This window comes from Labrus bergylta, chromosome 6, assembly GCF_963930695.1.
Source record: "Labrus bergylta chromosome 6, fLabBer1.1, whole genome shotgun sequence".
In the NCBI taxonomy this organism is placed as follows: Eukaryota; Metazoa; Chordata; class Actinopteri; order Labriformes; family Labridae; genus Labrus; species Labrus bergylta.
The window spans coordinates 18175519-18200847 of NC_089200.1; the positions used below are offsets into that span (position 1 = coordinate 18175519).

General features: G+C 39.1%; 2 protein-coding genes across 2 annotated transcripts; one reads left to right on the forward strand and one right to left on the reverse strand.

Moving 5' to 3' along the window:
• Window positions 1–927: 927 nt before the first annotated feature.
• Window positions 928–13699, forward strand: mef2b (myocyte enhancer factor 2b). Its single transcript, XM_020632053.3, has 9 exons — window positions 928–1184; window positions 5324–5397; window positions 7648–7851; window positions 8022–8150; window positions 8339–8528; window positions 9527–9675; window positions 9817–9931; window positions 10470–10581; window positions 10976–13699. The coding sequence occupies exons 2-9, from the start codon at window positions 5344–5346 to the stop codon at window positions 11286–11288; spliced, it is 1266 nt and encodes a 421-aa protein (XP_020487709.1). The 5' UTR covers window positions 928–1184; window positions 5324–5343; the 3' UTR covers window positions 11289–13699.
• Window positions 13700–16258: 2559 nt separating this feature from the next.
• On the reverse strand, window positions 16259–23135 carry tmem161a (transmembrane protein 161A). The gene is made up of 11 exons (XM_020632175.3): window positions 23022–23135; window positions 22361–22464; window positions 22185–22268; window positions 21869–21960; window positions 21529–21685; window positions 21053–21268; window positions 20699–20842; window positions 20476–20589; window positions 20170–20344; window positions 19935–20031; window positions 16259–19506 (listed from the first exon to the last, which is right to left on the reverse strand). The coding sequence occupies exons 1-11, from the start codon at window positions 23022–23024 to the stop codon at window positions 19202–19204; spliced, it is 1491 nt and encodes a 496-aa protein (XP_020487831.2). The 5' UTR covers window positions 23025–23135; the 3' UTR covers window positions 16259–19201.
• Window positions 23136–25329: the final 2194 nt, after the last annotated feature.

A 25329-nucleotide genomic window follows, 5' to 3' on the forward strand; every position in this document is an offset into this window, starting at 1 on the left:
CTCGTTCACTCTTTCGCTCTCTCACTCATTCATTAGCTCACTTAATCCCCTCACTCACTTAACCACTCACTGACTGTATCACTCACTCACTCACTCACTCACTCACTCACTCACTCACCCACTCACCCACTCTCTCACTCTCTCAGCTGCAGATGCAACTTTTCAGGGGTTACAAACATATTGAGGCAAGTTTATTGAAAATGACTGCTTGGGGTATACTGTCATTTCTTCCAGGCATTTTTTGTAGAATAAGCTCATTCTCACTCTGCATGTTATCCAGTGATCACAGTCCCTGATGACTGTTTCTGTAACTTATAGAAACTCCACATAGTCTCACCAATCAATTAAAATCTCATTTAAATTCATTTTGAATAAGACAAATTTAAGCAGAAAACCTCACTCACAAAAAGTGTTTATAACTGAAAGAAATAATTTGTGCTACTGGAGTTATTTAATCTCCAAGAAACCCTTAATCACTTTTTTTTTAAAATTTGGAAACATCAAAGTATTAATAAATCAAGAATGGCAGTTAAAGAAGTGGTGGTCTCTAAAACCTGGTCAAATGATCTCTAAAACATTATGCTGTTGACTCACTATGGTTTATAATTTTGTCAATAACCAATTTGAAGTCATCATTACATTCGGAATGATTAGCTATCATACGATTTTGTGTGATGGTTAAGATGTTGTGCTGACTCCCCCACTTCTTTTCTTGAATAGGCTAAGTGGAACCTGAAGATCTTTTTTCTTTTCAAACAAACAAAATGTATGCAAACTATTTATCACAGAAAATCTGCATTATATCTCCTATACAGTATAAATAGCTCGGAGACATAGAAGACAAAGTACATGCAGTGTGACTTCTGCTGTAATCTCGCTGGCAAAGCCTTAAGTGACTGTGGTGCGTTTGAAGGCGGATGGGAGGAGGAGTGTGTCCAATGGCACTGCTGAGGAGGTGCTGTGTGCTGACACAGAGAGGCGGGCGGCAGCAGCCAGCTGTTGGAAAGAAAGCACTCCTAAACCATCGCTACTACTGCACCAGGTGAAAATCTGTTGCATCAAAACGAGACCAGAACACCAGGCGACACTTCTGCAAATCTGCGTTTTTTTTTATTTGCGACTTTTCCCCCGATCGAGAGGTTGAAACGCGAAAGATAAAACAGAGAGAAGGGGATCGAGAACAGGTGAGATCAGATGCTCTGTTTTTGTTTCTGAAAGTACGTGAGATACGTTTTTTTTTTGTGTATGTGTGTACTTAAGACGGATTGGTTAACCTATGTCAAGTGTGAGTGAACTTGCCTACCTGTTGCTGTGTCATTGAAAGCAGCATATAGATGAGTCTATATTAGACAGGGATGCTTGGCAACTCGGGGACAGACAGGCTATTCTTAAACGTCTATTTTGAATGACGTCAGCAATTCGTTAGGTTTAATTATCTGCAAATTTCTCGCAAACACGAGCCTTGTATTTCATCCTATTTTTGCAGTTTTTATTCTTAGCTTGCTGGTCAGAATGAATCCGCGTCATTTGGACAGAGACTGAACACATCCCAAGACTCTTCAGCGAAGACTTTTGGCTTCTTTCCAAGTTCATCTTTCTCATCCCTGCAACCTGTTGCCTTAACAATCATTCCACTACTCAGCTTCACTTAAAATGTGCACTGATAACTCCCATGTTTATGCTATAATTAGATTTTTTTTTTTGACACAATTTGAATGAAAATCAGTCAGTCGTTTTATTTGATCAAGGGTAGTCAGTTTTCAGAAAGGTCAGTCTTCTTCTCAGTTTCTTACAGTCCACTGGATCTGGTACAACTTCTTACATCTTGCAAAATCTTTTTTTTTTTTTTAACCTTTTCCTGCATAGAGGAAAATGTTAAGCTCATGCCTGAATGTTCTATAGCTATTCTTGTTCTATCAAAAATATCAAGGCAATTCAATTATCTCCTGTTAAAATTAGACAAATATTTCCTCACCATTACTCTGAAGGGCTTGGTGGGCACATGAACCGTCTGACCCTGAAGCTGACACACATGGGGAGGCGCACATTTATTTTAACTGGTATACTGATGATTTGATTGTAAAAAAAAAAAAGAAGAAAATCTTCAACTTAGAGCAAATAACTTAAATGAGGAGGTACTATTGGGCCTTTATTTCATTTCTTAAAAGCATGTTAGTTTTAATTTGAAAGGATAACAAGGCTATTAGTATTTCAAATCAGATCATTTTTTTGTCGGGAGGTGGGGGGGGGGCTGCATTACACCTTTGAACTTGTATGTGTGAGAATTGTGATTCTTTATCTTGGAAATGTTCCTGTCTTCTATTTTTTGGAGACACCTTTAGGTCTGGTTTCACTTTTTATCTCCCATCAAAGGTCTTGTCTCAAAACGACTCGACAAGACTTCACACCCGCTGGATTAAGTGTCATTCCCAAAGCTTCTGAACCACTGCTTCTTTTCATTGTATAATCATTGCACAATTAAGGGAAATATAATAAATAATCAAATTTAACAAAATGGATCATTGTTGTAGTATAACTATACCATACAGTGCTTCATCTTCCCCTTAGGGAAATTTTTCGTCACAGCCTTGCAGAGTTGGTACACAGGTATCTATCAACACTTATAACACTTTTTTCTAATCCTGGGAAACTGAGAACACAAACTTGTCTGATGGGGAAATTTTGACATCGCTGTTCTCGAGATCTGCTTTCTTACAATCTGCCAATCCATTAGCTTCTTCAGCTCATACATTAGCATATGATTGCCATGTTCTTGACACTTATATAAACCATCCATACTCTGAATGACTCATGGAATGTAAACCATCAAAGCAGAACCCTCAATACTCTACAAAGGCCCTACGTGTTTTTCTTTAGTCGTTCGTGTATAGAGTTCACTGCAGCAAGAAAAAACATCTATTCTGATAATCAAGTCTTTTAAAATTGATCAAGCCTGATCACATCATTCCGTCTGTTGATTCACAAGCTTTTAGTTTACTATACATGCACGTAGTTGTCACAGTGAGGTCCTCGATGATTTCTGTCAGAAGCTCCCAGGGCACGTCAAAGAGCATGGCTACTGTGTGCCTGTGCTGTTGTGTTTGTATACTCAGTATTTTCCACTGTATCACCTGTGGGACGTCATCTGACAAAGGTGCTTGAGACCCTTGGGCAATTGTGTGATTTGAGTATGCTATTACTACACCATTACAGGCCATACAGCGACTCTGTTTTACTTTAAATCCTCATGTTTGAACTTGTGCGACTTGTTTATGGCATCAAGAGTTAAATTGCAGGTGCAATGTGATTTCAATTCATCTTTGATCACACGCTCACCTTGTGATGGAAAAGCACAGGCAGCTCTGGTGTTTTCACAGACTTCAAATGGCAGTTGTCGAATGGGAAAATCATACAGAAAGAATTGCTATATGAGGCACAGCCAGGCCTTTCCTGCATGTCTTGGCCTTCAGGCCTTTGACAAACCGAACAAACCACACTCACAGTTATAATTCACATCGTCCGGCTTGAGGTGTAGCTTTATTTACCCATCTGGGTATGTGTTTCTGCGGGGCTGTTTATGACAGTGAAAGTCGTTGATTGGTCGTATCTGAGAGAAGAGGAACTGTCTGTAAAATCCTGAGATAAAAATCTTTCTGCCCTGTTAAGAGCAAATGTCACACTTCCCTCCTGTGCATTAGCATGTATCAATATGAGGCAGAACGATGTCACTTTTGATCCAAAAACAGACAACACAGCTTAATCTGTCTTAATTTTTGTGAAATATTAGTTTTTACAAAGGCAGAATGCCTTTTAGTGGCACTCAAGGAGAAGTTCTGTCTGTATTTTGCTGTGTTTTATAATAAACCCCTGTGCAAGTGACGGGTTCATCTGCAGCTGTCAGAGTTGAGGTGTGTCTTGTCTCTGCAGCGTGTTCAGCACATTGAACATCCCCAGACTTTATAAGGTAATAAAGAGGGCAAAGAGGTGGATTCCTCCAGAAATGCCCCAGATGCCTGTTTGCCAAGCTTACGTTGAGGGACAGCGGGCACTTCAGGGGTCGTGGGAACACAGGCCCCATATCCGCTCATGCACCATCACAGGGATGGGGCACTAAATATAGAAAAAAGTCAAATACATGTTAAGGGGAAAACCAGTCAAAAACTCCTCTGGGCTTTGGAGAAGCACAGTCAGGTCAGAGGACTAATAGTGAAGTGTAAAATGGAAAAAAATAACTTTTACATAGACCAAGTTATGTTTGCATTTGTGTTTTAGTGTCATTGCATGTCTGGCTCCTCTAATACAAAGAATCTCACATTTCTCTGTAACACCCAGCTTTATACAGTAATGCAGGGGCATAGACAGGAGAAAAGGTTTTCTAAACCAAGAAAAAAAAAGGAAAAGGAAAAGAGCGGGTGTGAGCTTCAAAATTGGACGTTCTCAAGCTAACCGCAATCCATCCATGCCATTGCCCTCTTCCCCTCCAGGTCCTTTTTTTTTTTTGCTTCCCTGGCTGTGCATGAGAGAGGAGTGGGTGGCTTTAGTGTCAGTCATCTCTCTGAAACACAGCGTTTTCCTTCAACCGTTTAGTTTTGGCTATTGCCTGCTGAACCTTTAAAAGCAGCGATGGACTGTATTTTTAACCCTGTCTCTCGGGGCTCTGCGGTGCAGAGGAGCACTGTGCTACTGCTGTGTGGCCCCGGGGTAACCAGACTGTGGGGGTGTCAGACTGTGTGGACTCCCGGCTCGGCAAGAGCTGCTCTAACTTTAGACCGCATCGCCTCATGGTGGTAAAAATAAACACCCTGCTCTTACCAAAGGGGGAAGGAACTTGAGTCACTTAAACCAAATGGTTGACATTTTCCCACCAGAATTACCAGAAGAAGCATAGAATGGTTGTACTGTTTTTATATTGAAATGATATAGGGCAACATAATAATTTACCAGTAGCTCAGTGGCCACGCAACCTTTATTTTCCTTTCCTGCTAGTTGAGAAAAATGATTACAATAAATATTACCTGTAGGGGGCGCCGGGTAGCCCAGTGGTTTTGTCGCATGCTCCATGTACGGAGGCAAAAGTTATCAGCCGGTCGTGTGTTCGACTCTGACCTCCGCCCTTTGCTGCATGTTATCCCCAACTCCTCCTCCCCGATTTCCCTGTCTCTCTTCAGCTTTTCTATCTATTGTTAATGCTAAAATGGCCAAAAATACAACTTTAAAAAAAGAATATCACATGTAGTTGGTATGCAGAGAAAGACTGCAAATACACAAAACGTGTCATGTATTTTGTAACTTCTATAATTTGGTCTTTTTCTTCATTTTACAGACTCAAAGACGGCTGCAAAAATGGGACGAAAGAAAATACAAATTTCTCGTATACTGGATCAGAGGAACAGACAGGTCAGTCAACATACAGTTAATCGTTTTCTTTTGTTTATTTTTATCAAAAGATATTCATTTTGTGCAGAGCTTTATACGCTCAGGTTTTCTGATATTATGGTCAATAAGTCTCTCAGTAGAAACTCAAGTGGACTATTGGCAGATATTTTCAAGTGCGGAAGCCAAACAGTGCAGTAGGGAGATAGCGCTGCCTTGCTATTTGCGCATGTAATTTTGGGTTTTGGCCTGTAGAACAGACCACAGAAGCCATTTGAACTAAGCACTTACAGATTTATGGACTTCTGATGACCATTTCATCACTCTTTCTGACATTTCATTGGCTCCTTTTAACACACCCACATATAGCAAGCTTTAGTAGTGCAAGTGAGTGCAGGATACACAAATAAAACAGTAGACTCGACATGTCATTTTACGCATACATGTATTTTATATTTACATGCAGCTTGAGGTTCACACACCTTATGTTTGCTTATTTGGGTATATGGATTATATTATATTGTGGGGCATGTAGCTCGGGTGTGTATTGTACTGAGAGACTGTGTGAAGCAAATGTTGATGATGACATAAAGAGGAATTCTACTTTTACTACTGCTGCTACTGATTTATTGTAATACAAAAATTATAATAATAATACTTTATTTATAAAATTAAATTAAGCAGTGTATAATTATGCAAATAATACAGTAACTGACTAAATAATTAAATTATTGTAGGCTAGATGTGTGAATTAAAAAATATGTGTAAGAGTGAGGTGGTGTTGTATAGTTTTTATTATAAACAATGTTATTATCACTACAACTTAACATCATACAAATTAAAATGAAGGTGAAGAAAGATAAATACGCAATAGATAAACTAAAAAATATATATTTTCTCATTGTCAATATGAGTACTAATCTTACTAATAACCATAATAATCATCGTCCTTAAGGCCATCAGAAATCATTTGATTTAATAAAAGTAAAAGCATAGGCTGTGTGTAGCATGTGTGCTGTGTTTTCTGTCCGTACGTTTGTTTGTTTAGAGTAATTAGTCTTTGTAAATAGCATGTGTGGTACAGTAGCTGTGGCTCAGTGGTAGTCGGTCGTCTCTCAACCTGAAGGTCAGGAGTGCAATCGCCATCTCTTGCTGTTACATGATGAAGTGTTCTTGGGCAAGACACTGAACCGCGTAATGTGAATGTGTATGAATGGTATTAGTTAATACTGATGGGCAGTTTACAAAGTGGTCTTTTCAATCAGAATGTGGAGTAAAAAAAATAAGTATTTTTGAGTATTGTTAACCATATGAGATGTAAGCTCTGTATCAAAACGTTTTGTTTTGCTGAAAACCCTACAAATGAAATGACATTTCATCGGTGCAAGTCTGCTCCTTCACACTGAACAAGGTGAACTGAGCACACCAGAGGCAGATGAATGTTGACAGCAGGCATTGTATCCACTGTAAAATGTTGACATTGATAGAAGTTTAGTTTCTTATTCTGGACAGACGTTAGTAAGGTCAATGGAAAATGCAATGCAAGAAATGTGATCGCATCATCCTCTTCAAATACTTTTTTGAATATACGTATATCTTAATGTGTGTGTTGGTGTGTTGGTGTGTTAATGTTTCCGGTACAACATTAAAGAAAACTACATAATGAGATCACTATTAGCATGAATATTTTTATAGAAAGTGTAACTGTTTTTTGAAAACAGTATACAAAGGTTACCCACCAAATAGTAATTAAGAAACAGTATAGACAACAATAAAAAGGTATTCATTATTGCTTAGTTAGCGCTCACAAATTATTTTTTTTTAATATCTGATCTTTTCAGCTCAAGGTTTTTTGGTGTTATGGTTTTATTTTGGGGACTTTTACCTTAGCTGGAATCAAGGTTTGAAGATATTCACTTAATATGTTGTACATTTTGTAGAGTCTCCTGGGACAAAGTTGGGTTTTATGGCTATAAAATTCCAAAATAGTTGTACTTGAAAAATAAAAATCTTTATTAGTCTTATTTTTTCTAGAAAATCATTATTAAATGAATATAATTTTGATTGCCGTATGGCTGACTATGATGAAACTCATCCAAGTTATTCTAAATCTTTTTTTTTTTTCATTTTGCAAATTCTGCTACATTTTTATTGGCTGTAATTTCTCATGAACTATTCAAACATGTTTTTTTTTTTTATAAATAAATAAAAGCTTATAACATGTCTACTTAACATTGATCAAAACACTGAAGATATATTTTTTTCTGGTGGCAGGTGACCTTCACCAAGCGTAAGTTTGGTCTGATGAAGAAGGCTTATGAGCTGAGTGTGCTGTGTGACTGTGAGATCGCCCTCATTATCTTCAACAGCACCAACCGTCTATTCCAGTACGCCAGCACAGACATGGACAAAGTGCTGCTCAAGTACACAGAGTACAGCGAGCCGCACGAGAGTCGCACCAACACAGACATCCTGGAGGTAATGTTCAAGCTGCTATCAAAGGGAAAGACAGTAAACAACATATAAATAGTTTTAGAGCACGAGATCAGAAACAAGAAGTTTAGGTATCACATCTTGTTCTTGTTTCTTTTAATCTTTATGCTTTCATTGTTGGTCATTCTTCCCATGAACTTTCTGTTATGTATCAGACTCTGCGTAGGAAGGGCCTTGGCATGGACAGCACTGAGCTGGACAGTGAGGAGAGCATGCAGGTGGCTGCAGACAAATATCCTCTCACTGAGGGCATGGATCTCTCTGTGGCACGCCAGCGCTTCTATGTCAGTATACACACACTTCTGCTGTGCACCACACATAAACAAATGCACACATGTACACGCCACACACACACACACACAGACATGCTGACTGGAAGTATACCTTTATATGTGATTAAATTGAAAGAGTTTAAACATTGCTGGAATACCCAGAGAAACAATTTGTTTTTTAATTGGTTTCTGCTCTTCAGGCCCCATCACTTCTTTCACCAGAGGCCCAGTTTCTAGTGTCTGCGGGCTGTGAGAACGGCTTTCCAAACTCTTCTGGATCCAGCATGGTGTCCCATAGACCTCAGGGCTTTAAATCTTTGAGTTCCAGACCCGGCTCTGCAAGCCCTGCTGCACAGCACACACACAGTGCATTTATGTCTCCACATGCAGGTGAGCTGAATTCATATCCTCTTGTCTTAAACAGTGAAATAATTATTTTAACCACAATATAAAAGTCATTTTGTAATGACTTTTATATTTTGTAAAAATGCAATTCAAGACCAACAGATTTCAAAGGGATCGTGGATTTTCACACATTTTACAGTACATAATATGAAAATATACATTTCATGCCCTTCAATGTCCATTACCTACATTTTGTACAAAAGCTATAAAATATGAGAAATGAAAAAAAAAACTGGTATTAAACTTAAACCGTCTTCTGGAGGGATTTTATTTTTATTATATTGCATCCGAGACATCAGCAAATCCCAGTGCATTTACAAATTAGCAGCTTTAGAAAAAAATAGATGCAAAATATTTAGCATGCAAATCCATTAAATGCCCTTTGAGGGCCATGCTAAATGCTTGCTGTGATCCCTCAGTGCAGCTGGCTGTGAACACAGGAAGTGTGTGTGTGTGTGTGTGTGTGTGTGTGTGTGTGTGTGTGTGTGTGTGTGTGTGTGTGTGTGTGTGCGTGTGCGTGTGCGCGTGTGTGTGTGCACTAATCCACATGTGCATTCGGTTGAAAAAACTTGCGTGGTTTCTGTATAGAAAGTGTCCCACCTCACAGTCATGTAGCCTTTTACAGTCTTCTACTTTTTGGATGCACTGTTGACTCATAAGACACTTGTAACTTAAATATTTTAAAACATTAACATTAATAAAATGCAAGTTTGACATTTTTCAGTCAGTTTTAGAGTAGTTAAAGTATATTTTTTAGTGTTGTTAATCGACTAGATTATATTACAGATTTTACCGTGAACTCGTCAGCCAATACGTCTGCAAAGATCAGAAACAAAATTCAAATGTCAAATTAAAAAGAAAAGTGCATTTTGTCACATTTATAAACAGAAACAGGGAGAGGTATAGAAGAAAGAGAATTATGCCTATGGGTGAAATAATCTCACATCTCTTTTCACTTCCTGCCCCTTCCTTTTAACTCATAGGTATCGGTTACTCCGTGTTCTCTCACAGCAGCCTGAACCGAGCTCTGGACATGAAAAGCCCTCCTCCTCTTAGCCTGGGCACTGAGAACCTGCGGGGAGATGCTGCTAATCAGGGCATGGCAGCGACACGTGCTAACCACAGCTCTGCTGTAAGTGTGATTCACACCATGTCAGTGAGGCGCCACAAAATGGATTGCAAATCCAGTAGTTCAGATCAGTGATAAGATCGTTTGCCTTACATATGAACATATTTCATGTATAACATAAAAGACTTTCCTTTTTTTTATCAGAGGGGGGTCTTGTACCAGGGTCTGCACAGTGGCAGCTCCATGGTCGCCATGGGAAAGGCAGGGCTGCTGGGTCACAGTTTGGGGGGCTATGGACTCCAATCTCCTGGAGCCTCTGGTACGTCTGATGTGTATGATGTTTACTATGATAAATAAGGACAAACAGAAAAAACAGTCAAGTAGTTGATCAGCCGATTCTGTAAATTAAAAAAGGAGTACAATTCCTTTAAATTAAATGAACAGTTCAGCATTTAAGTAGGCACATTTATTTAATTTCTTGCTGATTAAGTCTAATTAATAATGATGGTTTGAATGTATGCATTAGGTATGCTGTAGAAGACACTATGCCATTTGTATCTGCCCTTACTTTCACAGCAACACAGATAGCCCAGATAGTAGATAACTCATAATGTGATTCAGTAACTCATAGCAACAGTATTCTTATAGTTGTATTTAAAAAAACATGATAGAACATGTTTATTAGTGAGTTGTGAATAGACTAGCCGATAGCCAAGATTGGTAACTATCCTCTCATCTACCTCTGAGCATTCATGTGAATAAGTGTTTCAATAGAAGATAGTATATACTATGTGCTATCTTCATCAGAATTTGTATCCATGTGTTTCCATTGTTTTGTCTCTGTTCCTCCTTCCTAGAGTACAGCCAACCTGGTTTTTATCACTCTGTTAGCCTACAAAGAGGAGCTGTAAACCCCTGGCACCCAGCACAGCCACCTCAGGAGCCCCACGGGCCTCCCATAAGCCCAGGGTAAGAATATATGTGTAATCATGCATGGCAGAGAGAATTATCTTCACACTGTTCTAAGCTCCAGCTAATTTTTGCTGGGCACAATTTGTTCTATAACAATATGTTGTAAACATGTATATGACATCACTTATTTAAGTTGTGTGAAAGAGAACAATCCTTGGATTCTTCAGGTAATTTTTCCTCATAAATATGGAACCACACACTTATGGATGTTTCTTGGTCACATCTGGATCTTTGTAACCAGCTGGTTGTATTATGCTCATTTGTGTTTATAAGTGGTGAACGGAAGTTTCTTTCTTTAATCATTAATGCATTTAAAAAACTATTTTTAGAATACTGTCTTAATGATGTTGCGAGTCAGACATTTTTTCACCTCTCCTCATGTTGTTTGTAGGATTTCCACTGGAGGGTGCTCCTTCCCCTCTCAGTCCTGCTCCTCATCCTCTCCACATCTGCCCTCCCTTAACCTCAGCATCAAATCAGAGCGTAGCTCTCCTGAGCACATGTCCTCACCCACCTCCCCCCCTCTGCACCACCTCAGGCAGCACTCCCCAATGAGCAACCCTGATTCTGCTCGCCATACTCCTCCAGAAGCCCGTCTGGCCAATGGGACGAAGGAGTTTCCCAAAGCAGGTTACCCACAGGACGAAGAGGAAGGAGGGCAGCCGCTCAGGCAGCTTGAGATAAGTGATGGGTGGCAGAGATAGCTGGCTGCTGCAGTCTACCACCATCTCCCATTCAATCAGCCATCTTCCATCAAGTCCTCTCTTACACACAAACATGAACACACACGCGCACAGATATAACACAGAAGATAACGAGACGGCCGATTTTGTCCCCATCCTTCTAGAGAGAGCAACTCCTTTGTCTCCTCACAGAGAGCTGGTTTCTCCTGAGCCATGGATAATTTCTCTGCATTACTTGGTTCATCCAAAGAGGAAACTCGTGCAAACAGACATTTTTGCTTTTTTGTTTGGTTAGCTTTAGTTTTCTGTGTGGAGCTTATATGAATCAAAAATACCATTTAAAAAAAATAATTGTTTTGTTCTGACTTTTTTTGAAGTTAGCTACAGCAGCACATCGGGACCAGCTGAATATCTAAAAAAAAAAAAACACCAACAACCTGCTAAACCACCTCAGCGTTAGGACAATATCAGTGACATGGTCAAGGCCTAGACAAGGACATGTCAAGGATTATTTCACAACTTTTTCAGTTAACCTTAACACAAGACTCATATTAGTATGCTGAAATAAGTCCATTCATAATGCAACTCAAATACAGCAAACAGCTAAAAAAAAGTCAATTTCCTTAAAAAATGCAGTTTTAAATGTATACTTTCAGGCCTTTCACTTCTACAGAAAAAGAGGACTCTGAATTATCCATCTCATACTGTACATTGAAATCACATGTGGATCTCTTCAGCAGGGGTGCGTCCAGACTTTTTTCTGGGGTTGCACAAATAAATATGATCAATCACCCTTTCCAACTCAACCAATCATATCTTTAAAACACAGGAAAATGGCAGCGTTAGCTTCATTTGTAATGACACAAAAGAAGATTTATGTGCAAAGTCAGTCACAATTGAAAGTACTTAAAAATGTGCATGCAAACTCCTGCGAAAAGTCTACCTTGAAGAAATACATGAATTGGCAATGTTTTGGTCCTGACACTTTGCCAGTTAGTTCATAGCAAGTAAGAGTGCAATACTTTCCAAAGCACTTATCTTGGGAAATAGATGTGCAAAGTTTTTATTCAATTGTTCAATTTAAAGAACAATCAAAGGAAAATATTCTATATTGATATGTAAAGAAAAATAGCAGCCTTTCCAAAAAAAGTTTTAACATAAGCCTCTGACAGGGCAAATACATGTCGACAATCACAGTTTAGGATTTTTGGGGTGGCACCTTGCGTGGCAAATCAGATTTCTAGGGGGGGCCCATGCCAACCCTTTGGACACGTCCCTTCTCTTCAGGGCCAGTACAGACAGGAGGAACTATCACAACACACCAAAAGCTGTTTTACTTGGAATTTTAGGTATTACTATAAAACACACTGTAACAAATGTGAACCTTTCCTCTCCATCCAGGGAATCTCAGGGAGTTGGCTGATGCTTTCTTTGGGAATTTTGAAACTTGCTTCTATCAATGTTTGTAAGACTAAAAGTGTGGATAAACTAAGCTTGTGCTGTATAACTCCTCCTAAAATACATTTTTTTTATTGTTTTTTACTTCACTTTTTCAATACCAAAACTTATAGCAGTATACTTCAACTGAACACCAAAGACTTTGCATTTTTTCCCCTATGCATTACAAGATAATACTAAAACAACCAAAGACATTAAGTGCATGTCAATATTGGGTCTAATTTGATTTGATTTATTTGAAGTAATAAAAAAATACTATGAGTTATTTTTATCTTAATGTTTAATTTTAGTCATTGTATGTTGTTGATAGTTTAAAGCTTGACAAATACATGATTTAAAAAAATAAACGTCTACATTTTAATTTGATCTTTAAAATTAAACACAGCTTATTAGTATTTTATTGAAAAAGTTTATTTCTGTTTCTGTAAATTTACTCTGCACTGTGTTCTTGTGCACTAGATTTTCTTTTTTGCCTTTCCTCCTTAGAGGACAAAATATACTCTTAGTTCATTATTAGAATAATTTCCTATCGTCCACAAGGGGGCATCTTATTCACAACATTTGGATTTAAATTTGAAAACAGCACAGATTGAAGACCAAGTTCAAGTATCATAAATCACCCATTTTATTAGTCTATGATGAATATAGACTGATTCTTTGAGACATGACACAGGTTCAGTGGTTCACCCTGGAGACATTCGACAAATACATCGTGATAAACTCTGCAGAGATTCAGTGAGCTGGTTGGTAGAGGTCTTCAAGTTCAAGTGCTGCTGTGGAATTAGTTTTATTTTATTTTCCTGTCTTATGCAGTAATATTGTAACATATATGTGTGGAGAAAAAAAAACGAATTATCAGTGTTCTGATGTTTTAGTTTGACTTTTATATGTTTGCTGAATGCTTCACAAAGCAAAGAGGGATTTTATTTGATATTTGTTGTGATTCCTTTGAAATAAAAATGGTTTGATTTGTATGATTGCCTTGGTCTATTTTTCTTCATCAGTACAAATGAGTTCATTTGATTCTACATATCTTTTTCATGAAGATGTCAAAAAGCTTCACGAACACTTGTACTGTAGTATGAAGATGAATCTTATTAACTTTATTAGACTGATACGTTTTGCATTGTGGCCTTCATCAGGGTCATCTCTACTCTGCTTCTCCCTTCACGGACATTCAAGTCAATACAAAATCTCCTTCCTTGATGTAAAGAGCTTCCTGTATAATAATATAAGACATACAAAAATGTAGCTATCAAGCTTTTATGTGTCCATTTATTCTCTGTCTTTTAAATGCACACTCCCTCATTATCATGTCCGGCCCCTGTCAGGCAGCTCAGCACACAGCCACCAAACCTGAGGAACAAGAATGGAGCAGGTAAAAGCCCGGAGACCTTTAGGCCTTTAAAAACTATATCCAGCACAAAAAAAGATTCATTTCCACAGCTGGTTGTCTCACAGTTACTATGCCAGAACATTTTCTTTTTACACCACCATGGAGCATTTGAACTAAGAGCAGAGTCGGGCTCTGGTTCATGTCTGTCCTCTCCTCCCGTAATGAAAAGAGACTCTGACTGGGGTCATGTCTGGTCTTCTCCCCTGGGACCAGGCTGGCCCAGTCTGTGGGGCATGTCTGGTCCCTGCTCACACACTTCCTGTTTCCTATAGCAACCGCACTGCAGTTCACAGATCAGACTTAAGGGGGGCCCGAGGCTTCAGCACAGACAAATATAATTAATATGATTATATAGATCTGTCAACCTTGTCACCTATTATGCCAGATGCTCTCACAGATCTGCCACAGGCTTAGATCGGAGCTGACCCACACTGGTCATGTGAAGGCGAGGAAGTCTCTTCGAAATGTGCAAAGTATCAATGAAACTGAAACATTTTCTCTGGAAACTTACTTGGCTCATTATCAGAAATGTAATTTTTCTGACACACAAAATCCTCAACTAAATAATAATTAGGCCTATATATCACCTTTAAAACATACAATCATGAAGCCTGAAGTGCTCCATAAAGTAAAGGAACAACAGACAGGTAGACAGAAAGGGACAACATTTTCAATGTTAAAAGATTAAAACTCAAAAGAAAAAATTTAATTATATAGTCTTTTAAAACAAAATTTAATAAATGATAAAAATAATAATGATAATAAAATACAATTTTAAAAAGTAAAATTTCATCCAGACAAAAAAAAATCACCAGAGATAAAACTATTAAAAAAAACAACGATAGAGAATACCCATAGAGCTTTCTATTCTGGATATCCATAGGCAGTTAGTTCACAAGTTTAAGGCCATAAAAACAAAAGGCTCTCTCGTCAGTGCTTGTGAAGGACACATGAGGAATATTCAGAAGAAAAAGCATTTAAGCTCCTGGGAGGAACTTGCGTTGATTTCAGCAACACCCGTAGACAAAGCAGCGTGTCTTATCTTTCTGCTGATTCAGCGCTGTACATGTGGAAGTCGTGTTTTCTGACAAAAGATCTCCTCCTGTTTCTTTCAACTGTCAAACGTATCACTTCATGTGAATCCTTGTGGAAAAAGTAAACAAAAAGCTGTTCCTGCAGAGTGCTGTCAATGTTGCCTGAAACACTCTGCAGCAGAAGTTACAGGGATAAAAAAAATCACTATACAGAAATTCTCTGGTGTATCCCTGATGAGCTTAGTTATCTTTATAGGTCATAAGGAGGCATAATTTTAATTTCAGTCTGTTTCATCACCAGCTAAAAACCCCTCACAGGAACTTTGAGTGACATTGTTGAAACAACATATGAAATATCGGTGATGCATCCTCATAGTTATCTCAAGTAGTCTTATTGGGAAAGATCCCCTTTACATTTCTTCACTCTTGCAGAGCCTTCTTCATTGTTGATATCCTTCAGTGAAGCATGTAATCGGTAACATAAAAAGCCTACAAAGTGGCCGTCCCTCCCTACATTCGAGAACCTTTGTGGCTTCTGACAGGATATGAAAGTCAAAAGATATCACCAATATATCATGTCAGCTTGCAGACAAAAAACCTCTCCAGTCTTTGGTGTTGAAAGGTCAGTTCCTGAAATGTTGTTGTATCACTGGCATAAAATTATTATTATTATTATTAAGCTTTTACATTTAGTTTGAATGCCTTTAAGGCTGAACTGATGACACATTTTGAAGATTTCAAGCAAGAAGTCAAATGTCCAAAGGTCCTGATGAGCATCCACTGACAATATTACTCTATACTTGTATATGTGTAATGACAATAAAGTTGAATCTCATCTCATCTCATCTCATATTGCTTCCCAGACTCTTTTGGGGCATCAGGTTCATAGTAATTATCAGCGATTAAACAATGATCTTCTCAGGAGGACGGGGGTCAGAGATCAGGACCCAGCACAGCGGCGAGACACTCCATTGTCATGCATGATGTCTATTGTCAATTGGAGCAGAGGTTTTTTTTTTTTTTTTTTTTTTTTTTAAAGGAAATGTTTTATCAGCAGTATCTCCCACGCTCCTGGAGGAGAGCAGAATTAAGTGGAAACAACATCAGACTGAAAATGTTTTATTGAGACACACTCACACGGAAAACTTCACACACCATGCATTCAGGAAATCTCAAAAAGCAATGTTTCGATATGTACTTCACAGTAATGATTTCAGAGCATTTCATTCAAATATACTATCTAAAATATCACACACACACACACACACAAAAACAACAAACAGAAAATAAAAATGTAGAGTTGCAGTATCAGTATCATCTCTATTCAACCCAATGTATCATAAATAAATAAATAAAACCCACTGACGCACACAATTATTCTAAGTGGGCTTGGATTAAAGGAGCAATATGTAAAATATCTACTAAATTAAATGATCAAACATGACCTCATTGTACCTTCAGGCAATAAGGAAACATGCTATGTTGAAGTGCTGGCTTCTCTGACAACAATGCAGCAGCCAGTATGTCCTCCTTCTAAGATTAGATTCTGGTCCGGATTAGTCTGTATTCATTTTGACCAGAGCAGGTCGGCGGTTTCATGTAACCCCCCACACGGCCATTTTGCACACCCCTGGTTTGCCTGATATAAAACAAGTTGTCACAGCACACAAACTGGTTTTGCAGCGATGAAAGTGGGCAAGCAAACTGTTTCAGATATATCTGATTTTTACTGATATAAAAAAACTCTGCATTTTTCGAATAAGCTCCATGAGCAGAAAAGTGGTAATACTATGAGAGGCAAAAAGGTTTCAAGACCGATGCAGAGCTGGCTAAACACTGAAGCTTCTGAGTCTGCAACATGGCAACCTGCGTGCACATCGTCTCTAGCAACGAATTTCCACACCACATGCCGCGGTCTGCCAGCGCCACGGTTTTTCCCTGCCCTGTTTCTGGAACATGATTGCAGCCATGAGCAGATCACACACATCACAGGAGAACTACAAGATAACGCGAGAATATAGAGAAAAACGTGCAAACAACATGTTACTCTGTCTTTCTGAGGTTGTTTTGTTGTTCGTTTGGTGCCTGTTTTGACTCTATGTTGATAAAGTGATGGAAAATAAGATTGTTTGTCTGTGTAGTGTTTTATTTTGAAATTGACAGGACGCTCAGTGCGTTCCCTTGTTTGACTTTCTGTCCAGGTTGTTCTATTTGGTCTAGCTTGGCGCGTGCCTGTGGGGTACACCGTCAAAAATAGACTCATAAGCTTATTTGAAATGGAGCAGAGCGTAGTAGCGCTGGTGACGGCGCTCCGGAGACGGACTCGATGTGGAAACACAATTATTGACTAGAGTGGAAATTAACGGCGTTGTGCATGCCGCTGACCAACTGCTTTGTGCACAGAGTATGTGGACATTTGGGGTAAGGGGGGGAGCTCGCTCCACTGTAATTCACTTTGGACTGTAGTACCCATTTTAAACACTACGTGTCAGAGTTACATATTGCTCCTTTAATCTTACTTGACTGATTAGCTATAAAAACAACAAAAAAGTAAAAATAAAAGTGATTTAATTCACTGCTGCTAAAGATGATGCGAGTGAGTCGTGTTTGAAAATTAAAAATAAATGGGAAAAAGAAAACAGTTAAGAGTCTAAATTTGATCTATCAATGTTTTCTGTTCAGTCAAAATATGATTTATCAGAGAGAAAGGAGATTTCAAATCGACTCAAAATCCCTGAGCTCCCAGGCACTTAGGAATTCTACAGGAAAAACAAAAAAATAAGCAACATCTCATCAGTTCTTGACTGATACACAAACACGGTTCATTTTCAACTGATTCATAAGGACGGTTTCAACTTAACTACATAAACGCAATAAACAGCAGAAAAAACAAAGTTAAATAAAAAGTTTAGCACTCTTGAATCGGTTCCTTAAGGGGGACAAAAAGTCCCTCACAAAACAAACAACTTATCCTGACAGGGATTAAGTACTAATACTTACCCTGTTACCATTTAACTATCATACACATATGCAGCATTGAACAATGTTCTATTAAGAATTCAGGTACCACTGGTATTGATACGTCTGAAGAGATGCAGGAAAATGTTTTACTGAGTAGGAAGGAGTTGACTACAGCAGGACTGTACAAAGCAAGAATATTTGGCTAGCTGACATTCTTTGGGCTAAACTTGTTTTCCTCTATCAAAAGCTGGACCACTTGTGAATCTGGTGGACCACCATGGTGACCTTCAGGGAGGGGAGTCAACTACTGAATGAACACTTTCCATTAGCTAATTGAAGCTGATCACCTCTATATGTTTTGACTTCTTCACCTTTTCTAATCATTTTTTGCTGTGAGTGTATCACTCAGAATGGTTTGTTAACAAATACAAAGGCGTTAAAATAATACAAAAAATGTCACTTTTTTTACACTGGCCAACCGGTTGAGATGCCAAACATGTTAAGACAACCTTATTCTTACACGGTTAGCAATATTAAACAGCATACTTGAAATGTTTGAAAAATATTTTAAAGATGAATCCAATTGCAACTGTATACAGTAATGTTGAATTTGACTTTGATCTCTGCTGAGTTCATGGGAGCACAAAAGAAGCTGGATCAATAAAGCAACAGATAACTGAACCAGCTGGTAACCAGATGTTTGATGACGAGAATCACCAGTATTCTAATGCAGTGAAGTGAGGAAACCCAGAGACAGCCAGACTAAGTTGAACTTGTTCTCTTCTATAGACTCGAGTGCTCTCTGTACATCTGGGTTACTGATACCAGTATCCTGCTGGCCATTGAAAGTCATAAGGGAAGGATGTAACCAATATTGCAACCGACAGTGTCAGTCATCTATCTCACTCTCAACCAGCCTTGATCAGATCTTCTATTACAGCCAAGGTGCATTCTGTCTGTAGATGTGTGTATTAATGTAAAGTCCCTTTGCTGCCTGCAGCTATCCTTTGAAACAGCTTAACAACAGCTGAGGGCTTGAATTGCATTGCAGGTCGAACAGTATGGCACTGTGTGCTTGTTATCAGTTAGTTCTGCATAAGGTACTGGTGGAAGTAGATGCCAAACAGAGAGCTGATAACCTGGCAGGCAGCCACCCACCACGTGAGGAATGCAAAGAAACCTCTTAAGAAAAGCGGAGTGAGGACGGCACGCAGCGCTGAGAAGGCCTCTGTCAGGTGCGCTACTGTAGCCTGGATGTCTTCTTCCATATCGTCCACCCCCTCTTCGTCTTCGTCGAGACCACCGGGCAGCACAGGTGCTGCTGTGGGCATCACCAGTGCTGGTGTCACCCCAGGAGTTTCCTCTGCACCAGGGCCCCAGGAGAAGTCCCCTACAAGTCAGACAACATTTATATTTTTACCACTGAACTTGGAGGAACGGTAAGAAGAAAACATCAGCAATTTATCTCAATATGACATCAGCCTTGCTCGTATGGCTGTAAAATTCAAACTGCCAGCTAATACTTACGGTACTATTTAACAAGTGTATGTTGTTTTTTTATTCTAAGGTTTATTACATGGGTCTTGTGCTTGATTCATTTCGGCTAGTAGCTGTTCCTTGTTTCTAGACTTTACGCTAAGCTGTGCTAGCCAATTAAATTCTTGACGAAAAAGGGGACATCTTTCCCTGAAGTCTTTTTTCTATTTCTATAAGTGTAAATTCAGATGCTTTGGTAAAATACAGAAATATTAAATGCAGTGTGCACTGATCCTCAAACAATTGAATTGTGATGACGGTGTGTGTGTGTGTTTTACTTACCTAATGCCTTGAGTGAAAGTGTGGAGAAGAGGATGAGAAGAATAGGAACCAAATACTGGAGAGTAACTACAGTCAAGAAGCAAAAGATGCGTGTGACCTGAAAAACAGAATTTTCCTTTCTCAGTTTACACATAAAATGCACTTCAGAAGGTTTTACTTTTCTATTGCCAAAAATAAATCAAACCTACTAAAAAAAAGAATCCAAAAGTTAAAAAGTTAAAAATTAAATCCTGACCTTCCTCTGAATGTCAATTGCAGCAATACGACCCGCCTCCTTCTTCATCTGCTCCACCCACTTCTGAGCCAGGTTCAGGTAGGCCTGAAGGTGGTAACGAGTCATTGCTAGTCGAAGCACACACAACACCACGATGATCCACAGGCGCACGCTGTCGAATGCTTCACTGGAAACTCTGCAGGATTTTGAAGATGTGAAAAAAAAAAAAATCAGGGAAATGTTTAATCACAGGTCGGTGTTTCTGTCTCGACAACAGGGGAGGTGAGTTAAAGAGGATGAAACAGGAACATATGAATTTGCACTCACATTGTGATGGAGGTCTTCCCCAAAGGTGCACTGGCCAGAAAGTCTCTTGCCATTGGTTTCACCCAGAGAACCAACACAATGACCGGAGACATGAAACTTATGTGCAGCAGAAACCTGCAGGAAAATTTGGGGAAAATCGAACAAAGCTTAAGAATGCAAAAGGAAGACTTTTTATGAGGAAGTAGAAAGTATCTAGTGTAGCATTAAATTCATCAGCTCTTACTGGATGAGTGGGCGGTCTGAGTTCATCTGTACAGCATCTAGATGAGTCTGAGCCAGTCGCAGGCCGGGGAAGGCCAGGATAGAACCGATGTAAGCACAGACAGCGGCCAGACCGAGCTTCATGGTCAGCTTGGTCACTGGGATTCTTGAGGGATTAAAACAGAAAGCAAATGTTTGGCTGCAACAAGCACATATATGTGTCAAGGAAAAGCCTGTCAGGGCTCATGCACACTTCAAACAATGTTTTCTCTTGATTCAAAATGCAATCTTATTCAATATAACATTACATGTTCCATTTAAAGATACCAAAGTAGTATTTCAGCAACAAGTTGTCTTAGCAGAGACTGATACTTACGACCACTGAGCGTAGCCCTGCTGTTTGGCAAACGTTTCCAAGTTGTCAAAGAGGCTGGAAAAGCCAGACTCCAGGCCGAACTCCAGGTACTCCTCCCTGACCACAAGCACCAGCATGGCCACGAGCAGAGTCAGAAAACCAAAGGCAAGGCACACAGAGCGCTCGCCCCCCTCTTCGGAGCGGAAGTAGTGTCTCATCAGAGTGTGAAGAGTCTTTCTGAAGGTTGTCGGTTAAATCACAACAACTAACAAACAAAGGGAATGGGAAACGCCAATCCTCAACTCGTGATGGTAACATGCAACTGTTTCAAATAACAACTTAAATGACATAAGCAGGCTTTTTTAATGATGAAAAAAAAAAGCCTGAATGTACTGTATCTCTGTGGATTGAGAAAAGTATGTTTTGTAGGATGAACCAAGTGTTGACACTTAAAAGAGTTTCCACTACAGAAAGTGACTTTAAACGTTGAAGGATACAGACCAAACAGCACTGTCAGGACGCACCAGATGGCTCCGATATTGATCTCTTTTCTGGCATCAACCACATTGTAGTAACACTCAGTGAACAGGAAAACACCCATGGCATAAACTGCAAAATCTATCAGCCACTGGTACTCCAAGAAAAAACGCAGCACTGAAAGAAACAACAAGATTTAAAAAAAAAAAAATGCTTTCCATTCAATGTTTTGATCCAAGCACAATAAGAAAATGTAAGCAGTGTATGTGATTGGTCTGTATTGAGTAAGCAGCTAAACTGTTGTGGTGTTTGTGCTTCAAAAACATTAACGTGGAGTAAACTAAGGAATGCTAGTTTTACCAAGAGCATCCAGCGCGTTGACAGGAGCTTTCTCCAAGTGAAGGTCGATGTCTTTAGGCACGGTCAGAGGCTTGTTCTCTCCATTTTGTCTCCTAATGAACAAATGAATGAAAACAAACAAACATGTAAAACAAAATAACAACACTAACTTCTAAAAAAATTAGAATTTTAATGGATACAAATATTGTCAGCTTTTCTGGAGTAGCCGTCTTTTCTGCCCAGAAGTACAGTAATTGCATCAAAGGCAGATGCTCCCTAAGGCTGAGTTACTCTTACACAACTCTTCCCCCAAGTCAGACCTTCCCCCAACACACACCTGTCTCTCTTGGTCTGTTTTGGCATCTGTTTCCCCGCAAGGGCACACAGCTCTCCTTCTGACGGATGCTTGAACCGGAACAAACTGGAAGGAACGACAGGCTCATATGTTAAGAAAGTGCATCGCCTGTGTGTGTGTGTGTATGACATATAACTTGATCGTTAGGGTTACCACACCTGCCATTACAGATGAGCCAGCGTGCAAATGAGCAGTGCGGAGCCATCCTCTGCATAATGCTGGCAGCCAGCAAGCTGACCACCAGCTGAATCCCCATCAGCGCCTGTCAGAGAAAACACACACAAACACACACATGTGTTAAAGTGAACATGTGTGAGGAAGAAACTCTGAGAGTCCCATCTTGAACATGAAAACAAGATTGTGACTGTAAATTATTCGTCACAGACAGTCTAAGAGTAGATGTGCTTTGTCTGAAACGATGACTATCAGTGAATACAGCATTTCATGTGGACTAAGCATGCAAGACTCCAGGTTTCAAGTGCAGTCTTTGTTTCATCAAAGATAAGTTATTTCATGGATCACAGGCTGCCGTAGGTGCTAATGCACATTAAAAAATCATGCAGTGGCAGGAGATAAATGGCCTTTAAAACAGGATGTATTGAAACCCACTGCAAAATGAATGAAAGTTGGCAAATGGCTATGGTGCTAAATTTAGCTAAACTTCACCACCTGTCAGTGCTGCTGCAGGCGTAGCTAGCCAGTTAGCATTACCCACTATGTCTCTTGGAAACGCTAACCAACACAAGGAAGATCAGCTCACTCGCGACCACCAAAGCAACAATTTAACACTGATAACAACATGCCAATGACTTCTGTTACCATGTCTTTCCGAAAAAGCTGTGGCTAGAACCAGAGAAGTTGATGGACCCTCTTCACATGCAGGGGAAGTCTTTACAGCTGAACATGTGAAACAGCTGAATGTCCCGGATGTAGTTCAGGGGTTGGAGTCGCACGCTGCATTCAAGTGCTCCAAGAAAGCTTTGTAAATTCGACCGTCATACTTCTTTTTCTTTCTTTTTTTTATAGCACAACAATGATGCCACTACACGGCTTCTCGACTTGAAGTGGAAAAGTAAAGGAGGTCGTGTCATGAAGTATTCAAAGTTGCGTTAGGTATTTCATGTGACCGCTTACATTTAGTAAGACTGTGTTTCATTATGTTCATGTGAAGGCTGTAACTAAGGACTTTCTGAATTGAATTAAGGTTAGTCCTATAGGATCATATTGATACGAGCTACAGTATAACTTTAAATTGCTTTACATTAATCCTGCTGTGACGCAGTTATATTAATCAACACCTCCTAGACCGTCCAGGGATACTTACATTATATTTAATGTATAACTTATAAGTTATACATTTACTTTTGCTTGGCAGCACATTCTGTTTTTCTTTATCTTTATCTTTTTCTCCTCTCTTCTCCTTTTTAATGCTGGATGCAATGAGAAGAATATTGAACATTATTTCCACATATTCAGTAGAGTAGTCATCAGTCCTCTGTTAACGGAAACCAAGTGGGATTTCATTTAGGATAAGTGTATTGATAGTTCTGAATTTAATATATAGCCTACTTTCTAATTTTTGAAGAGGAAAAATCTTCGACCAGTCTCATATTTATTATTATCCATTTAATTGATACAGGCCTAAACAAACATACAGAAACAAATCATTATCTCCTGCATTTTGGAACCAAACCTGCACCATTGAGTTTAACTATTAACATTTTACAGACACATTGTTGCTTATTTTATGGTAATTTTGAAATTCCAAAGCTCGCTTGTCCCATCCGCTGTCTTAAGTATTCTTTGAGCAGGAAAAGTATTAAAAAGTTCCATGAAGGCAGTTTTTATTCTCTTATATTTACCACTGAAAAATATTATGAGTGCCTTTAACAATTTTATTTCTCCACAATATAACATTTTGACATGAAAAAACAAACACACTTTAAGAGCCAATGTGTTTATTTAAGATCTATTTTTTTCCAAATAATAAAAAAAAAGAAAAATAAAGTACCTGTATATACCCTTTTGCCAACATAGTCCTAAATCCGGAATTAAATTGTACAATTTCGTATTGGTTCCTTTTTTCCCCTCGGTAGCCCTGAATACCTCTGTGAGATCCTCCTAATGATAATCTCCATGATTCATGCTCCCACCATCATGTTTCTTAACATTTCATTGAAAGAAAACAAACATTATGCAAATGGTAAGCTTTTGGTCTCAGATATGCTCTATTTAGGCATAAAAACCTCAGCCAACAGGGAGGGGATGTGGGGATTTGGATGTAATCATGAGTTGAGGTATTATTTTCTCATTAAGAAAGATAAAAAAATAAAAAAAAGAGGAAAAAATATTACCAACAGTTTGTATTTCTGTGATGTGTTGCTGTATTATGTTGTATTATCACTGATTATGATAAACCATGAGGTGTTTGGGGAAATATTGTGGTACAAGGACAACATCTCTGGATGCGCTGATGCATCCTTCATGTGAGGTACGCTTGGTCACTTTGGATGAGAATGAATGTCCACACACACAGTGGCCTGTGCATGCATTATAATGTTAGCTCATCCTCTGTAAACCGGAGGCCTGTATGCCTCCAATAGAGCAGAGAGTCCCCCAGCAGTCTGCCCTCTAAACCATTCACCATATAACAATCTGTGTTAAGCATGTGCGTGGGTTATTTGGGTGGTCTGCTGAAGCTTTTTGAATACCCACTTTTTAATAATTACTGGCAGCCCTTCTGCTGAAGTTATGTCTGATCCTTTGCCCGGCGAATTTGCGCATGAGAGCATGACATTTAGATGAGAGCTGTGAATTTGATCAAATGGAGCTTTGTGCGCGGAAGGAACGGCATCTCTGGTTTGCATGTATGCACCACTGAATCAGATTTGCAAACGTAAATCACATCAAATTAGTTGCTCAGCTCCGTGTCAAACTATTTGATCTTTTTGAGTCTTGTTGATGCAACTTCAACCTATACCCTAAGACAAGTTTGTAAGATTCTACGCAGGGCAAGTCACATTTCAGGAAACTTTGACATACCTTTACCTGGATTACTGTCTGATTATACTGCATAGTCTCTTTATTCAAAACAGCTTTTACATTATTAAAACATTCATATTTCCTT

Coding starts and splice junctions, on each gene's coding strand:
- mef2b (XM_020632053.3), top strand. CDS start 5,344: ATGGGACGAAAGAAAATACAAATTTCTCGTATACTGGATCAGAGGAAC. Junction 7,852..8,021: donor CCAACACAGACATCCTGGAG/GTAATGTTCAAG, acceptor GTTATGTATCAG/ACTCTGCGTAGGAAGGGCCT. Junction 8,529..9,526: donor ATTTATGTCTCCACATGCAG/GTGAGCTGAATT, acceptor TTTAACTCATAG/GTATCGGTTACTCCGTGTTC.
- tmem161a (XM_020632175.3), bottom strand. Junction 21,961..22,184: donor AAACAGACCAAGAGAGACAG/GTGTGTGTTGGG, acceptor TTTGTTCATTAG/GAGACAAAATGGAGAGAACA. Junction 20,843..21,052: donor CAGGGCTACGCTCAGTGGTC/GTAAGTATCAGT, acceptor TAATCCCTCAAG/AATCCCAGTGACCAAGCTGA.